This window comes from Chrysochloris asiatica, unplaced genomic scaffold (genome assembly GCF_000296735.1).
Source record: "Chrysochloris asiatica unplaced genomic scaffold, ChrAsi1.0 scaffold00003, whole genome shotgun sequence".
NCBI classification, from domain to species: Eukaryota; Metazoa; Chordata; class Mammalia; order Afrosoricida; family Chrysochloridae; genus Chrysochloris; species Chrysochloris asiatica.
This window is the reverse complement of record NW_006408521.1, coordinates 19,189,017-19,208,268: the sequence shown is the minus strand read 5'-3', so window position 1 is coordinate 19,208,268 and position 19,252 is coordinate 19,189,017. Positions and strand designations below refer to the sequence as shown.

General features: G+C 42.4%; 1 protein-coding gene across 1 annotated transcript in view; it reads left to right on the top strand.

The window, feature by feature from the left end:
* The first annotated feature begins 4,108 nt into the window (after positions 1-4,108).
* Positions 4,109-19,252, top strand: part of RBP4 (retinol binding protein 4, plasma) — a 19,702-nt gene continuing 4,558 nt past the window's right edge. Inside the window, exons 1-3 of the mRNA XM_006831151.1 lie at positions 4,109-4,239; positions 4,344-4,480; positions 4,645-4,751. Coding sequence (XP_006831214.1) covers positions 4,129-4,239; positions 4,344-4,480; positions 4,645-4,751 — 355 coding nt within the window. The 5' untranslated portion in view covers positions 4,109-4,128. The remainder of the gene's footprint in view (positions 4,240-4,343; positions 4,481-4,644; positions 4,752-19,252) is intronic.

Below are 19,252 nucleotides of genomic sequence, written 5' to 3'. Positions count from 1 at the left end.
AACAATAATCTTGTTAGAGGCTAATGCTAAAGACAACAACTGAGGTTCTAAGTTATGGATTGAGAGATTCTTGGTCAGAACATGGTTTTCCCAAGGGAAACAGAACTCAAACAGATGTTGGTTGAGCTGAGTCCCTTCTCATAGTCCAGATTGACTTGGAATCTCGAAGGGCCTCTTCAGGCCCAACCTTTTCTTGTACTTCCTGTGTCATGCCTAAGGTTAGTCTCAGGAGGATCCTCTTCAGATTACTATTGATGTCATAACATCTTATTGTTGTTGTTAAATGCAGTTGAGTCAATTCCGACTTATACACAACAGAAGGACACACTGCCTGGTTCTGTGCCATCCTTATGGTCATTGTTAAGTTTGAGTCCATTGCTCCTGCTACTGTGCCAGTCTGTCTTGTTGGAGGTCTTCCTGTTTTACGCTGACCCTCCATTTTCCCTAGCATGATGTCCTTCTCCAGGGAAGAGTCATTAACAACCTGCAATATGCAGATGATAAAATCTTGCTTGCTGAAGTTGGAGAGAACACCTAACCAGCAAATGGGGAAGAGAAAGAGCACAGAGGATTCCACAGGAAGCTTTTATGAGTCTTGTCTGGACTCGTAAAATGAGCATTCTGTCCACCTTCCATTGTTTCACCTTTAGGAACATGGCTTTATAAAGTTTCAAAGAAGGTCTGATAGTCTCTTCCCAACAAAAGTTCCCCACTATGGAAGGAAGTACACAGTTTTCGGTGAAAGGCTAGCTGACCACCTCTGGTCCACCTGCTATATTCTGAGAAATTCTTAATTAGAAAGGGTGAATGAACACTGATGTGGACTTTAAAAATGCATGTTTTATGAAGCTACATAAAATGGTTCATTTTAATAAAAAAGACATTAATGGCTATTGATTGAGCACCCACTACAAGCAAGTCTCTTGGAAAGTCCTGTGGACAAACAAGGGGATGGGAGAGAATTCTAAGATGAATGAAACATGATCTGTCTTTCCATGGAATGTGGAAAGGAAATGAACTTTTATGTACATTATATGCAATCCATAAAATACCATTGAAAGCATCATTTTGCTTACAGATAAAATAAATGTTTTGTAAAGAAAATGTTTTATTTTCGATTGAACATTGTTACTGTAGAAAAATTGCAAAATACATAAAAGTACACGGAAAAAACCTTAAAATACTCATCATTTCATCACACAGTAGTAATCACTGTGGTTCTTTTTCCTTCCCACATTATTTAGTATATGCGTAGATTTGAAGCATTATTTTACGAGGATGAATTTCTATACACCAAAGTTAAAAACATCAGTTAACCTGTATTCACATATTTGTAATGAGGAAATCCAAGAGAGAATGCCAAAATAAACTGTTTTTCTATGCTGGTATTTGGAACACCAATGTTCATGACTCATCATTAAGAGACACAGAGAGAGGAGTGGTTAAGCCAATTTTAAACACCTAGCATATAAAAGAAAGCATGTTGCTATAACAACAATCACCATAAAAACAGACTGAAATCTCCTACACTTATCAACATACAGTATGCACAAAGACTACTAGAATTTGGAGAACTTTGCTGGGACCAATAACTGTTCAAAGGCAATTGAGTTGACCCAGGGGCTCTAATCACGGAAGATGTAGGAGCAAAAGCTGGGAGACTTCTTACCTGGAATGTCAAAGTACTGGATGGGAAGAGAAATGTCCCAGGTCCTTCTCACTCGATGGACAGACAGATACCATACACATGGCCACTTACATAGTCCCTGAGGAATGGACACTCAGAGCAGACCTATTTGAGCTGTTTGGGATAATTATTGTTGCTCTTAAGTGCCTTTGAGTCTATTTCGACTCATAGTGATGCTGTACAGGGTTTCCAAGGAGCAGCTGGTGGGTTTGAACTGCCAACCTTGTGGTTCGCAGTCCTCCCACCGCTGATCCTACAGTTAAATGTATTTTCCAAGGAGCTCTGGTAGCATAGTGGTTATGAGTTGGGCTGCTAACCTCAGAGTCAGAAATATGAGGCTTTCTGCTCCCTTAAAGATTTACAGCCTTGGAAACCTTATGCAGGGTCACTATGAGTTAGAACCAACTACATGAGGCACTAAGGAGCTCTGGTAGCGTAGTGGTTACGAATTGGGCTGCAAACCTCAAGGTCAGCAGTTCGAAACTACCAGCTGTTCCACGGGAGAAAGATTAGGCATTCTGCTCCCGTAAAGGTTTATAGCCTCAGAAACCCTGTACAGAGTTGCTGTGAGTTGGAACCACCACCACGGCATGTAACCACCACCACGGCATGTAACCACCACCACCACCACCATGCTGCTGAGATTCAAATAGGGAGGAGAAGAGAAAGGGAAGGTGGAAAGTGGAGGCAGAGAGCAAGTCCCACAGATGTCCAAAAAGTTGTAGGAAGGTGATTGATGTCTGGTGTCTTTTTAGGAGGCTGTAAAAGAGTCTCAGTACCTTGGTGTAGGATAAGCACTGGACTGCAAGGTTGGTTTGAAAAGCAAGGTTGGTGGTTCAAGATCACCAGCTGCTCCTCAGAAACTCTATACAAAGTCACTATGAGTTGGAACCAACTCCATGACACTTAACAACAATAACAACTCAATAATAAGTTGGGTCTGAGGACCAATCAACTCTATTTTTGTCTGGAAGTCATCCTTCTCTTCCCCTATCCTTTTTACTTCAGGTCCAGCTGCACTGGAAATGGTATAAATTCATCTCTGTTCTTTCCAATTTGAAGGTCCTGGGTCTCCACTTGTATGGGAGCTATCTTAAGAAAAGATATTTCATTGCCATGTAACTAGTTCTCATTTAGTCAAAAGTTGCATCTTCTGACAACTTTGATCAGATTAGTTAGAACTCTTTCACTTTGAATGGAAAGAGGCAAATATGGGGCTCAATAAATTGTGGCACCACCTTTGCAAAATTCCTTAACTACTCAATGTTTTGACTTAATTGACCATTGATGTTTTTTTCATTTTAGTGCCGAGGAGTCGATTCAGAACCATAGCCACCCTGTATAGGATTTTCAAGGAGCACCTGGTGAGCTTGAACCGCTGACCTTGCAGTTCAAATGGCTTTGCAGTCTGGAGCATTAACCCATAGCATTAATCCCCCCTCCTTTGCCCAAACCTTGCCTCTTTGAAAACAAAATTCTAATAGGGCTTTGAAATAAAATTGCTTCATAAACAATTGGTTGGTATGTTTCAAAGTGGCTTGAAGAGGGTTCCACAGAGTAAGTAGGTGACCATCGGGACTGCTAAAAGTATTTCCTGTCCTAACCAAGGTTGTGTTTCTGGAGAATATTTAACTGGAGAGTATTAACGCTTCTAAAGATGTTGAAACTAAAGAACAAATATTGACCCAGAGAGCAGCACAACTCTCCTGAAAGAAGGGAAAATACATCCTTTATATAATGAAAAAACATTTGGCCTAAGTATTCCCCAAAGTCTGCAAAATTCGCCCTCCAGAGAGTGAAGGGGCCAACTTGGCACCGCCTGGGCCTGGGGTAGTAACGCCTTAGGCAGTATTGTAGGTTTTCCTCTAGCTTCATGAGGTCATGGGCTTCCTGCCAGGCCAACTCGAGTCTCCTGGTAGACCAACTGGGCCCTGAGGCCATGCCAAGCCGCAACTGGCTGCCGCTGGAGCAACTGCTGGATAACTCAGCCAGGGCTTGGCCCTGCGACTTGTCGCAGCTAGTGTGTTACGGCCCGCCAAGGCCACCCCGCGCGGCAGCTTCCCCAAGCACCACTGGAGATGAGGCTTGCCCAAAAGGTCCACCCAGCGCCCGAGGCGGCGGTGAGTCAGGGTGCATTATGCAAGTGCCAACAGGCGAGCTCCGACCCCCACCCCGGCGCCTCCACCATCGGTCTTTCACCCCGCGCATTACGAAAGAGCCCACCCCGCCCCCCGGAGGTATAAAGAGGCTGGGCGGTGCGAGCCGCGTGCTCGCCTCTCCTCACTCCACGCTCGCCCGGACGCGGCGGCCAGGTTAGCGCGCGTTTCCCGGTAGTGAGCACCGGCCAGGCAGTTCCCGGGGATGGCGGCGGGGCAGGAGGGTGGTCCGAAAGCCGGCCGCTCACAGTAGCGCTTTTCCCGCAGGGCGGTCTTCTGGGCAGGATGGAGTGGGTGTGGATGCTGGTGCTGCTGGCGGCGCTGGGCAGTGGCCGGGCGGAGCGCGACTGCCGCGTGAGCACCTTCCGAGTGAAGGAGAACTTCGACAAGGCGCGCGTAGGTATCGGTCCCTGTGAGCCTGGTCTCCCGTCCCCCTTTCCTCTGACTCCCTAGACTGCTCAGGCCTGGACCCCAAACCTTCGTTCTCGCCTTTTGCACAGTTCTCCGGTACCTGGTACGCCATGGCTAAGAAGGACCCCGAAGGCCTTTTTCTGCAGGACAACATTATAGCCGAATTCTCCGTGGACGAGAGCGGCCAGATGAGCGCCACGGCCAAGGGCCGAGTCCGCCTTTTGAAGTCAGTGCCTCTGGGAGGCTGCACGCTTTGCGCTCGCAGTCGCCGGGCCCTCAGACTTACTGGCTGGGGAGGGAAGGGAGCGCCGGAATGAAGGGAGATAAAGGGGTGAGGGGATGGGATGAGGAGAACTTGCGCCTGGCTCAGGACCATTTTGACTTTTGCAGCAACTGGGATGTGTGCGCAGACATGGTGGGCACCTTTACAGACACTGAGGACCCTGCCAAGTTCAAGATGAAGTACTGGGGAGTGGCATCCTTCCTTCAGAAAGGACGTGAGTAGTTAGCTCAGTGAAACTGCCTTGTGGCTGCAGAGTACCTGGACCAAACCTCAAGAGGTTTGTAAATGATCGGAACCCTTAGCACCACCTGTGGTTAGGGGATGGGGTTGGGGGCATGTAGGCCAATGTGAGCTCAAGAAACTTGGCCCAAGTTTGAATCTTTGGACTTCTTAGGTGGCCTCCTTTACGATGCTAGTTTCTCCTTTCACCACTGTGCCAGTGTGCTCTCCAACAACCCCCAAACCAACACACATCACCCAATAAACCCAGTTTTGCAGTTTGTGCATCTCTTTGACCTGAAGGCCTGAGAACCCCATCCAAGCTTGTATGGAGCTTTGTGCTTGAGGCTGGCTCCTCCCTGGTAGCCCGGCTGACATTTAGAGCCAAGTGAAGCACCCTGTTCCCTCCTGGAAGCGACCTTTCTCCTTTCTAACATGGAAACACGGAGGGAGGGGAAGCTGTGAGGACACTCAAAAGAGAATCCTAAAATGTAGCCTACTTATGAGAATCCAATTTACAGATGCTGTTTCAATCTTTTTTCCATTTCTCTAAAGTTACATATTTGGAGTCTTCTTGGTAGCTAGAGAGTAATGCCCTCCAGGGGAGACAGATAACAGAATCTCAGAAATGGAGTTTTTAGATAGAAATGAATAAGCAGAGGCCAAGAGAAGGCAGTGATTTGCCCAAGTTTGTGAGAGCCAGTGTCAGAAGTGAGGAGACACAACATCCAGGCTAGAATTAGGTGCAAAGTACTGCTTGAGCTCTTCTGTGAAATAAGACCATTAAGGATGACTCTCTTAGCTCAGTGACCCAGGGCAAAAGTGTTTTATGCAACATGTACCACTAAGTCAGCAACTTCCTCTATAGTTGTTTGTGACATGATATTGTATATATGAGGGGATCTTCAAAAAGTTAATGGAAAAATGGAATTAAAAAATAATGAATTTTTCCTATGCTCTTTCTGAAGTCCTCATGTTTATCTAATTGTATTTTCAGTGCTCATTTACAGATAGATTTGCTAAACACACATACCTCATTTTAGGGTGCTTAGCTTTATTGCACTTTACAGATACTGCGTTTATTGTTGTTTTACCAAATTGAAGGTCATGGCAACTGCTGCTTTTCTAATAGGATGTATTCACTTCGTGTCTCCATGTCACGTTTTGGGAATTTTCACAATATTTCTACGGCACATCCTGGTGTAACACTGTGGGTTAATGCGCTAGACTGCAAAGTCGGTTTGAATCGCAAGCTCGGCAGTTCAAGCTCACCAGCAGCTCCTTGGAAACCCTATGAGTCAGAGTCACTATGAGTCAGAACCAACTTGATGGCACTAAACAACACCAGCAATGGCACATGCTTGGAGAGGGACATCACGCTTGGTAAAGTAGAACGTCAGTGAAAAAGATGAAGACCCCCATAAGATGAATTGGCACAGTGGCAGCAGCAATGGGCTCAAGTGTAACAATGGGTTCAAACTTAACGACGGGAACAGAGGATGGCTCAGGACTGTGTAGTATTTCGTTATTTTGTTCATAGGGTCACTATGAGTTGGAATCAACTTGACAGCACCTAACAACAATGATGGCGCAACTGATAATAGTATAATATAAACGTAATTTTTATGCACTGGAAAACCTTGAACTTTGTGACTCACCTTGCTGGGATATGCGAGGTGGTCTGGAATCAAACCAGCAGTAGCTCTGAGGTACAAAATTGTGCTACATAGGAAAACAATGCTTTATCCTTAGAAGTAATAGCTATTATTTCAAACAATTTCGTTAAACTTCCTAAAATCATTTAGAAAGTAAATATATTGTGCTCTAGAACATTTTGAGATGTACTGGTTAAAGAACCGGACCTCTGGAAATGCCTTCAGGGGCAAGATGAGAGGAACCAATGAGGAGGTAGGGTTTTGCCTCTTTCTCTCTCTCACCACCAAACCAGAGTAGCTCTTACCTCCTGAGATTGTAGCTAGGATTCTTTCTTTTTTTGCAGGGGTGCAAGTAGGGAGAGCCGCTGAAAGCCATTGCTATAGATTTTAAGTGAGGTAACTATAATGTGGAACGCTCTGAGCGAGAAAGATGCCGTAATCTGCTTCCATAAAGATCACAGCCTTGGTAACCCTGTAGGGGTACTAGGAGCTGGGAGCAGCTCGGTGGCCGTGGGTTTATGGTATATACCTAGGAATGGGGTTGCTGCATCATGGGGTAGTTCTCTTTATAGTTTTGTAGAAAGCACCATACTATTTTCCATGGTGGTTGTACCATTTTATAGTCCCACAGCAAGGGTTCCAATCTTCCCATAGCTTCACCAACATTGATTGCCATCTGGTTTTGATGTGTTTTTTTTTTCATCAGTGTCATTTTTGCTGAGGTATGATGGCATTGCCCTGTAACTTTGTTTTACCTCTTCCGAATGGTGAATGATCATAAATGCCATTTTGTATGCTTGTTGGCTGCTTGAATATCCTCTTTGGTGAAGACTCTTCATATTCTTTGCCCATTTTGTGATTGTTTGATTTGTTGTTGCAGCATTTTACTCTAGATTAACTCCTTATTATATTAAATCATTTCTGAAGATTTCCCCCAACCCCAGTGTGTAGGTTGCCTATTTACTTTTCAGTAAAGTCTTTTAATGAAAATAGATTTTTAATTTGTATGAGGTCCCATTTATCTTTGTCTTCTCCTATTTGAGCATTTATTATGTTTGTTATCTTATTTCTATAGAAGATTAGGTCCCATAGTTTTCTCCTTACGTTTTGTTCAAAGAATTTTTTTGGTTGTAGGTTTGACATTTAGGTCTTTGACCTATGTTGAGTTCGTTGTTGTGTATGGTGTGAGGTATGCATCCTGTTTTTCTGCAGATGGATACCCAGCTTTGCCAGGACCATTTTAAAGAGTCTGTTTCTGTCCCACTGAATGAACTTTGGCCCCTTGTCGAAAATCAGTTGTCCAGAGATGACGAGGTTTAATTCTGAGTTCCCAATTTCATTCCACTGCTTCGTGTGTCTGTTTTGGTTCCATGGTTGTATAGTATGTTTGGATTTTAGGGAGTGTGAAGCCTCCTGCTCTGATGGTTTCTTCAAGATTGCTTTGGCTATTTGGGGTTTCTTTTCTTTCCATATGATATTGGTCATTAGTTTTTTCATTTCAGTAAAGAATGTTGGGATTTGTACCAGGATTGCATTGTATCTGTAGGTCACTTTAGGTAGAACTGACGTATTTCACTATATATATAAGCCTTCCAATACATGAGCATGGGATATCTTTCCATTTTTCCCTTTTACTATCTCGTAGTAATGTTCTATAATTTTCATTGTACTGACCTTCTATGCCTGGTTAGGTTAATTCCTAGGTATTTTCTTGATTTAGAGGCTATTTTAAATAATATTGTTTTCTTGATTTCTTTTTTGGAGTAGTCTTTATTAGTGTAGATAAACCCAACTGATTTCTGTATGCTGATCTTGTATATTGCTAATTCTTCTATTTGTTTCAGTAGTTATCCTGTACAATATTTAGTGCCTTCAAGGTCGGAGGTTCAAGCTTACCAGCTGCTCTTTGGAAACCCTATACAGGGTCACTGGGTCGGAATCGACTTGACAGCACTTGACAACAACAACATGTATAGAATCGGAGTCCTGATGTGGCGCTGTGGGTTAATGTGCCAGATTGCAAAGCCATTTGAACTGCAAGGTTGGCAGTTCAAGCTCACCAGCTGCTCCTTGGAAACCCTATATAGGGTCACTATGGATCGGAACCAACTCGACAGCACTTCACAACAACAATGTATAGAATCAGAGTCCTGGTGTGGCACTGTGGGTTAATGTGCTAGATTGCAAAGTCAGTTTGAAGCACAAGGTCAGTGGTTCAAGCTCACCAGTTGCTCCTTGGAAACCCTATACAGGGTCACTATGGGTCAGAACTGCCTTGACAGCACACAACACACACACACATATAGAATCATGCCATCTGCAAATAGAGATAATTTTACTTCTTCCTTTCTGATGTGAATACCTTACACTTCTCTTTCTTACCTTACTACTTTGGTTAGGGCTTCCAGTACAGTGTTGATTAAACCTACTGGCAACAACTCGATTCCAACTCATAATAACCTTATTTAGGATATCCAAAACTATATATCTTTACAGGAGAAGACAGCCTCATCTTTCTCCCTTAGAGTGACTGTTGGGTTTGAACTGCCGACCTTTTGGTTAGCAGTGGTGACAATGGGCATCCTAGTCTTGGTCCTGTTCTCAAAGGGAAGACTCTCAACAATAATCCATTAAGTACATATATGCCCTTAATGAGAAATTTCCCTTTTGTTTCTATTTTTCTTGAGAATTTTTATCAGGAAAGGGTGTTGAATTTTATCAAATTTTTATTCTATAGCAACTAATATAATCCTTTGGTTCTTTTCCTTTGCTTTATGTATGTGGTGGATTACACTGATTGATTTTATAATGTTGAGTCACATTTGTAATCCTGGAATGAATCCCACTTAATCAGGGTGTATGATGGTTTTTGATACGTTGCTGAAGTCTGTTGGCTAGAATTTTGTTGAAGATTTTTGTATCTATGTTCACAAGGGATTGTTGTGTTAATTGCTGTAGAGTCGGTTCTGACAAATAACAACCCTGTATAGGGTTACTGAGGAGCAGCTGGTGGGTTTAAATCACCAACCTAGCAGCACAGTACACTATCCTGCAGCGCCACACCAGGACTCATGAGGGATATTGGCCTGTAAGTTCCCCTTTTTGTTACGTCTTGGCCTGGTTTAGATATCAGGGTTATGCTAGCTTCATAGAAAAAGTTCGGTAGTATTCTTTCATCATACATGTTTTTGAAGAGGTGGAGTAGAATTGGTGTCAACTCTTCTCTGAATGTTTGCTGGAATTCGCCAATGTAGCAGTCTAGTCCTGAACTTTTTTTAATGCTGTTATTGGCAATATTTTGATAACATCGTCAATTACTTTTGATGTAATGGTCTGTCAGTTGGTCATGTTGTGGTGCCTTGTGTGTTGCTGTGATGCTGGAGGCTATGCCACCAATGTTTTAAATATAAGCAGGGTCACCCATGGTGGACAGGCTTCAGCTGAGTCTCCAGACCAAGACAGACTAGGAAGAAGAGCAGGCGGACTGCTTCTCCATGCTTAGCCACTGAAAACCTTGTAAATAATAGTGGAACACTGTCACATAGCACCAGAATAGTGAATATTGGAATGTTATGAATAGCACCAGAATATTGTCAGATATAATCCTGGAAAATGAGACCCTTGGGTTGAAATGCACTCAAAATATGACTGGGGAAGAGCTGCCTCCTCAGAGTACAGTTGACCATGATGATGCGAATAGAGTAAAGACTTAGAGATCTTCATTTACTGATGGGGCACAACTCCAAATGAGGAGAAACAGCATACAGACATAAGTAATCAGAATATGGAATGTATGAAGTATGACTCTAAGAAAATTGGAAGTTATCAAAAATGAAATGGGACACATAAACATCAATGTCCTAGGCATTAGTGAACTGAATTGGATTGTGGCTATTTAGACTCTGACAGTCGCATGGTTTATTATGCTGAAAATAACCAATTGAAGAGGAAAATGCTTTGCATTCATCATCAAAAAGAACATTTCAAGATCTATCTTGAAGCATAATACTGTCTGTAATAGGGTAATATCAATACGGCTACAAGAAAGGCCAGTTAATACCACTGTTATTCAAACTTATGTACCGACTGCTAAAGCCACTGATGAAGTTGAAGAGCTCTATCAACTACAAGCCTGAAATTAATCAAACATGTAATCAAGATGTATTGATAATTACTGGTGATTGAAATGCAAATGTTGAAAAAAAAAAAAAAATCCGTAGTTGGAAACTATGGCCTTGGTGATAGAAACGATGCTGGAGATTGCATGATAGAATTTTGCAAGTCCAATGACTTATTCATTACAAATACCTTTAAAAAACAACATAAATGTTTACTATACACAGACTTTACCAGATGGCTTATAAAGACATCAAGTTGACAACATTTGTGAGAAGAGATAGTGGAACAGCTTCATATCACCAGCAAAATCCAGGCCAGGGGCAGACTGTGGAACTGACTATCAATTGTTCTTATACAAGTTCAAGCTGAAACTGAAGAAAATTAAAGTCTATGAGAGTCAAACTTTGACCTTGAACATATCCCATATGAATTTATAGATCATTCCAAGAACAGATTTGATGCATTAGACACTAATGACCAAAGACCAGAGGACTTGTAGGATGACATCAAGAACATCATTCAGGGAGAAAGCAAAAAGCCATTAAAAAGACAAGAAAGAAGGAAATGACTAATATGGATGTCAGAAGAGACTCTTTGTTCTCCAGCATAGAGATGCTAAAGCAAATGGAAGTAATGAAGAAGTGAAAGAACTGAACAGAACATTTCAAAAGGCAGCCCAAGAAGACAGTCAGTCTTATAATAAAATGTGCAAAGACCTGGAGTTAGAAAACCAAAAGGAAAAACACTATGAAAGAATTGAAGAAAAAATTGAAGCCTTGTCTTGTAATATTGAAGGATTCTGTGGGCAAAATATTGAATGATGCAGAAAACATCAAAAGAATCTGGAAGGAACACAATGTCATGGTACCAAAAAGAAATGGACAATGTACAACTATTTCAAGAGAGCATACGAGCAAGAGCCAATGGTACCGAAAGAAGAAGTCCAAGATACATTGAAGGCATTGTCAAAGAACTAGACTCTAGGAATTGATAAACTACAAATTGAAATCTTTAAACAAACTGATGCAGCACTGGAGGCACTCACTCGTCTATGCCAAAAAATTTGGAAGACAGCTACCTGGCTACCTGGCCAACTGATTGAAAGCAATCCATATTTGTGCCCATTCCAAAGAGAGATGACTCAGTGGAATACAGAAATCATCTAACAATATCATTAATATCACATGCAAGTAAAATTTTGCTAAAGATAATTAAAAAATGGATGAAACAGTACATTGACAAGGAACTGCCCGAGAGTCAAGTCAGATTCAGACAGGGACATGGAACAAGGGATGTTAATGGCTGGTGTCAGATTGATCTTGGCTGAAAGCAGAAAATACCAGGCAGATGTTTACTTTATAAAGACATTTTTACTGTGTGGATCATGAAAAGTTATTTACAACATTGCGGAGAATGAGTATTCAGGAACACTTAATTGTGTTCATGAGGAATCTGTACACAGATCAGGAGGCAGTTGTTTGAACAGAACAAGGGAACACTGAATGGTTTAAAATTAGGAAAGGTGTGTGCCAGGGTTGTATTCTTTTACCTTACTTAATCAAACTGTACACTTAAGAAAAAATCAGAGAAACTGCATTATATGAAGTATTTTGCATCAGGATTGGAGGAAGACTCACTAACAACCTGTGATATGCAGATGATACAACCTTGCTTGCTGAAAGTGAAGAGGACTTAAAATACGTAATGATAAAGATCAAAGAGCAAAGCCTTCGTTATGGGCTGCACTTCAATGTAAAGAAAGAAGAATCTTTACCACTGGCCAATAAATAAATTGCTGAAGACTTCATTTTGTTTGGATCCAATATAAACACTCAAGGAAGAAGCAGTCAAGAAATCTAACAACGTAAATGTGTTATTTGGGATGTGTGTAGTTTCTTGTATTTGTAGGCTTGGTTTTCTGTTCAAGTCTGGAAAGTTTTCTCTGTTTATCTCTTGGATTATTATTTCTTTATCTTTATTGCTGTTGTAGTTATGTGCTATGGAGTCGATTCTGACTCATAGCGACTCTGTACAAGGTTTCCGAGGCTATAAATCTTTATGGGAGCAGAAAGCCTCATCTTTCTTCCGCATAACAGCTGGTAGTTTCAAACTGCTGACCGTGAGATTAACAGCCCGTTTTGTAAACACTACGCTACTAGAGCAATAGTACTCTTGTTGTTGTTGTTAAGGGTCGTTGAGTGGGTTCCGACCCATAGCGACCCTATATAGGGTTTCCGAGGAGTGACTGGTGAGCTTGAACCACCGACCTTGCAGTTCAAATGGCTTTGCAGTCTGTATAGTACAGCCTAGGATTCCAATAATTCTAATGTTAGATTTTTTTTCTTGAATCCCGTATTTCCATTAGGTTTATTTGCTTTTCTTTATTCTTTTCTCCTATTTCTCTAGAGACTTGATAATTCAATTATTTTGTCTTCTAGTTTCTTTTATTCTGTTTCTATCTGTTCAACTCTATTGTTGAGCACTTTTCTTGCTTTTACTAACTCAGCTGCTTTATTCTTTAGTTCTAGTCTTTCTCTTTGTTTCTTTGATGTTTTTAGTTTTCTTTTGAAATCTCATTTTGTCCTCTGTTTCCTGATTTCTGCTAGTTTGCTTTCTCTATGTTTTTTTTTTTAAACTTTCATTAAATACATTTAGTACTATAGTCTGAAAACGATCAATTCTTTCTTTGGTCTAGCCTCCATAGGAGACATTTCCTCTTCTTTCTGTTTTGCTTTCGATAGGTCCTTCTTGTGATTTTGTGTGTTTTACTATTTTTGTTGAATTTGGGTCATTGTGGTTATTGTTGGTTTACTTTAAATTTTGTATTCTGGTTTTTGGGGAGAATTTTCTGAATGGGTGCCTTGTTTATGAAGCGACCAAATGCCCAACTGCCCACTGAAAACCTAGGGCCTGTGACCACCAGCTGTTCCATGGGAGAAAGACACAGTAGACAGTTTCTGAAAAGATTTCCAGCCCTGAGCACCCACAGGGCAGCTCCCCTTCACCTGACAGGGTCAGGGTCTTCCTTATGAGGCAGAATTGACCCAGCAACAGTGAGAACCACTACAGAGCACACTCTCATCTTAGGTGTTTGCTTTTTTTTTCAGTGCTGATTCAGGAGTTCTGGATGCTTGATCTTTGAAATTCAATTCACATGCATGTCTAGTGGGGGATTTAGCTGGAGGCTCAACTTTCCTGAGGTGAAGGTGGGGCTCCCTATGTCTTTCCCTCATGATATCCTGCTGAGGGCAGGGAGCCAGTCCTTGCATGTGTGTCCTTGCAGTTCCTCCTGGACCTAGGACCTATCTGTTTTGGGTCTCAGCAAGATTCAGTAGGATTCTTTCATAGCACCAGGACCTCTCAGGGTTAAGGACTCTGCCATTAGGTGGTCATGATTAAATACAGGCCTTGCCGTTGACCAACCTCTCTGAGCGCTGATCTCCTTAGGAGTGAAATGGGATAAAGACTAGTACCCCAATCTTAGAAGATTGTTGTTGTTGTTGTTGTTAAGTGCCACGAGTCTGTTCCAAATCACAGGGACCCTGTGTAGGATTTCCTAGAAGTGACGGGTGGATGGGTTTGAACCACTGACTTTGTGGTTAGCAGTTCAGTGCCTATTCTATAGCACCACACCAGAACTCCAGTAAGATACTGCGTATCGAATGCTTAGCCTGCTGTATAATAAGCACTCAATAAATAACAGTTGTGCAGATCATTGTTTGGGATCCTCCCAGGAGAACATCTCCTAGTTACATTCTGTGACTCTCCCCACAAAGGGACCCTTTTCAGGCTGAATAACTACTTGACCTAATTTCCTATATCAGTGTTTCTCAAAGTCAGGCTTTCTGAACCACCTAAATCTGAATCCCCTATGGAACTTTTCCAGAATGCAGATTTCTGGGCTCAAACCCAGACTTGTTGAATCAGAAACTGCAGGGGGTGGAGCCCTGGAATCTGCATTTTCAGTATGTTCCTTAGATAAATCTCCTGCACAATAAAGCTTTAGAATGACTGGTCTATGTCATTTAACCCAAAGACCTCTTTTGGAGAATTGGGGGAGGATTTCATGGCCTCAGATTCCAATCACTTTACCAGGGCCTGTTGGATTCTTTTGCAGACTAATCAAAAAAAGGCTTAAATCCACTGGGTGGCTAACACAGCCGGGGCATTAGACCTGAGGACCACAGAGAGTGTCTCAACTGGTCTCCTCATTTAGACGATTATGTTACGGGATACAGATCTAGGAGCTGAAGTGATATGTTCCAGGCTCACAGAAGTAAGCCATAAATCTCCGACTGAACCAGATCATCGGAGATAGCTCCCTCTACCCAAGTGTTTTCTTTGTCAGTCAAAACCCCTAAGCCAGTCTGTGTGAATGCAGCGAAGATACATCTGCAGGGTAACCCCACTTTCTGGGATGATAGAGGGGAGTCAGACCAACTAGCCAGATGGCCCACCCTCTCTACGCCTCACAGTTAGTTACTGTCGGGGAATGTTTGGGATTGTCTGGTTCTGCCGGACTTTTGTCTGATGCTAGGATGAGGAGGTTGGAGAACCTCGCTTGTTTTTTCTGGCATTGCTCAGGCAGTTCATGCATTCCAAGTACTCTTAGAAGGAACAGACTCTGGTAAAGGTCGTTGCAATTTAAATTCTTCATCTTTGGACTATTTTGCCATAAAGATCCTGGAGACAAACCAAACCAATTCAGGCCATTTTATAAAGTCAAGAACAGTCATCAATTTTACTAAAGCCAAGCATTAAAAGGTACTTACATTCTGGCCACAATTTAGAGGAAAAAAAAAAAAAAATCAAACCAAATTGCAGATTTACCAAGCTTGTAGCTGCCTGGATCATGAATTAGAGTAACATTTCACAGGCGAGGCTCTTGTGTCTGGGGAGGGTAGATAGGTTCCTGAGGCGTCTCTGCCTGGCACACTGGTCCCCCAAGTCAGGGAAGAAATGACTTCATCCGGATGCACTAAGCCTGTGAGGGAGCTGGCGGTTCGGGCTGCTATTCCTGGCCAGTCTGCTGCTGAGTAACTGTGGTCACTTCTGAGTAGTCCTATGTCCACCCCTACCCCCTCACACTGTCATCCTGGGAGAGCCTGAGGGTACAGAGGCGGCTCATTCTTCCTCCTGCCAGGTCTGGAGGGAGCTGAAGAAGGGGCCCTAACATCTTCCCTTCCATGGAGGCCCTGCTTGAGTCTATTCAGACAATCCCTCCCTCAGGGCCTGGGTTTGGGCTGAACCTTCTCTTAGGGAGCACACCAGAGGAGCTTATAGATCATCCTTATACCCACAATGCCGAGGCTCCAAGCATCTTCACCTTCCTCCAACCTAGAGGACTACGTGGGGCAGAAAGTTTCACTATCTTGCACACGGAGGGCATGAGATGATACACACGGTTGCTTTTTGTTTTTTGTTTCTTGTTCACTCTTCCCTGCCCCATTTTCTTGTTGCTTGGAGACAATGAGGCTTAAACCTGTGGGATTTGGAGTCAGACACGGAAGTTGGAATCTCCATTCTACCTTGCTCTTCGTGATCCTAGGTGAATTATTTCATTTCCCTGTGCCATTGTTTTCATATCTGTATACTAAGGGACAATAGTATGCACATTGATGTAAACAGTGAGTAAAAAATATGGCAAGTGACTGGCACATAAATGAGTATTCAGAAAATCCTAGCCACAGAACATTACATTAAATATAAGGGAGCTTCAAAAAAATTGTGGAAAAACCCCATTATCTTTTTTTTTTTTTTTTAATGTTTTATTATGAATTATGTGATAGTTTACGTGTGAGAACTTTAGCTTTACATTCATCCTATTGTATATTGTTTCATTGCCATGGTTATAATCCCCTCCATGCATCATCAACTAACCAAATGGTATACCCGGCAAGGCTGTTCCCCCATCCCCTCCCAGTTGTCAGCACACATCCCCTCTCCCTCTCTGGGTCTAGAGTTCCCAACTGCTCCATCTCTCCATGTCATCGTCTCTGTCTCCATCTCTGGCATCACTGTTTCTCTGGGTGGTAGTGTCCCGCACTCCGCTCTTCTCCCTTGATAGTCCCAGGGACCTCCGCTCCTGGACTGCAAAGTCAACCACACCCCTCTTTTTGCTACAAAATGTCCACCTTTACATTTCCAACCCTCACAGTCAGTCCTGATAGTAATTATTCACTATTATACCACATGAGTGTTATCCCCATCTCCTTTCATCAGTTCTGCACAGACAGATTGGATACTACTCAGTGGAGATTCTACCTTCCGCCGCGCCCTCTGGATCTTGGCTCCCTCTTGAAAGCTTACCAGCCAGTCACTTCTTGGCTTTGTAGCCCCTCCACCCCCCTATTTTGGGTAGCCAATGTCCAAGTTGTCCATCCCTGTCTGCCCTGGGTATTAAGGAGGTGGGAATGATCCTTGCTGTAAAGATTTGTACCTTCTTTTGAGCTACTGCTTCCATAGGTGTAGGTCAAATTCATCAAATTGTCTCAGATTACTCTTTTTTTCCTCTTCTTTCTTCCTCTCGTTAAGCTCTGATCATGCAGCCATTGAAGCCAGGTCAAGTGGGTATGTAAGTGTGGGTGTTCTGATACATATTCCCTCTCTTCTTATCAGCTGGATGCTTCATTCTCCACTTTAGTCCTCTGTGTCTATGTCACTGACTCTGGGCCCAGGAGTCCCCAGGTCTTGCCACACTGCTGGCCAACCAGGTCTCCACCTGGGTTCACAGGAGTGTGTTAAACATGGTTGAACTTAGCTTGCAGCTTCATTGCTGTTTTTCCCTCACTTCCCCTTATCAGTGACCAGCATGGTCACTAGTCAGAGCATGGGTCTACTCGTGTATTCCCATTGAGTCTTAGTCTTGGGAGGGGGTTTGCTCTGAAGGGACCTGACCACTTGCCTTGATGTCTCCTGGGCAAGCAATGTGCTTGTACTTGTAGTAGTCAGTTGGCCTGCTGTTACTGTTTTGTATTTTTCCTGTAGGTCTTTCTTTCAATAAGTATCTTCTGTTCTTCTAGCTGTTCCAGGCTGGTCTGCTTGTCCTTTCAAGTGGAAATTTCCCACCTCTGAAGATTCTGAATGGGGTTCAGTGTTCCACCTATGATAGTCTTATGTAATGCATAGGCTCCACAGGAAGCCTCCTTCCCTAGGCACGTTGTAGCCCCATTTTAAGTAGTCCAATCAGTTATAGGCAGAAGACGGACTTACAAGCTTTCTACGGTGATATTTCTGGCTATTTCTTTGTTTCCCTCTCAAGTGTATTTTATAATGGTATGCAAGGGAAACCAGGATTTAAAAGATAGTCAAGCATTGTAACATTATTTTCTCCCTTTTGCCCATTCGAACCATGTCTCAATCCCTGTATCTCAGAGCACTATTGTTCCAAGGTTGTGCATACATCATTATTTACCTCTGTCCCACTTAGCCCATACAAGCCTGTCTAATTGTTCTCCCGTTTGCTTTGTACTTCCATTCCCCTCCCCATTCTTGTGTATTGTCCCCCTACCCTGTGCTCCACCTTACCCTCCCTCCCCTCACCCCACTACCCACGTCCCAGTAACCAACCAGCAAAGAATCTCCCTCCTTTAGCATAGGTTGTTTTTCTTAATCTTTTACAGTAGTGATCCTATGCAGTATTTCTCCTTTTGTGACTAATTTAACTTAACATAATGTCCTCAAGTTTCATCCATGTTATGTGATAGCTTACAGTTTCCTTGTTGTTCTTCAAGGTAGCATAACATTACATTGTGAGTATGTACCACAGTTTATTTATCCATTCTTCCATTGGTGGGCACTTAAGCTGTATCTTTTTGCTATTGTAAGTAGTGCTGCTATGAACACTGGTGTGCATGTATCTACTCATGTTATGGCTTGTATTTCTTGTGGGTAAATACCAAGTAGAGGAATTGCTGGATCAAAAGGTATTTGTATTTCTAACCTTCTGAGGAAGCGCCATATTGCTTTCCAGAGAGGTTGGACCATTTTGCAATCCCACCAGCAGTGCAGGAGCGCCCCAGTCTTTCCACATCTTCACCAGCATTTATTGTCCTCTACTTTTTTTTTTATCTTTTCAGTTATTGCTGGTTTGAGATGATATCTCATTATTGTTTTGATTTGCATCTCTTTAATGGCTAGTGATCGTGAACATTTCTTAATATGTTTGTTGGCTGCCTGGATCTCTTCCTTGGTGAAGTGTCTGTTCATGTCCTGTGCCCATGTTTTAATTGGGTTATTTGTCTTTTTCTTATAGAAGTGTTGTAGTTTCCTATATATTTTAGAAATGAGTCCCTTGTCTGATGTGTCATTGAAAAATATTTTTTTCCCATTCTGTGGGTTCCGTTTTTACTCTTCAGGTGAAAATTTTTGATGCACATAAGTTTTTAATTTTTAGTATGTCCCAATCATCTATTTTATCTACTTTTGTTTGTGTAGTTTTCAAAATGTTTGGTGGTCTGTGTATTCCCTGAATTAGAGCCCTCACATTTGTCCCTATTTTTTCATTGATGGCCTTCATAATCTTGGGTGAGGTAAAGGTCTTGTTTCAATCTTTTGCACATCACTTTCCAGTTCTGCCAGCACCATCTGTTGAAGAGACTGTCCCCTCCCCATGTGATATATTTAGGTACTTTGTCAAAAATCAGTTGGCTGTATGTGGATGGGTTGATTTCTGGATTCTTGATTCTGTTCCATTGATCAATGTATCTTTCATTGTACCAGT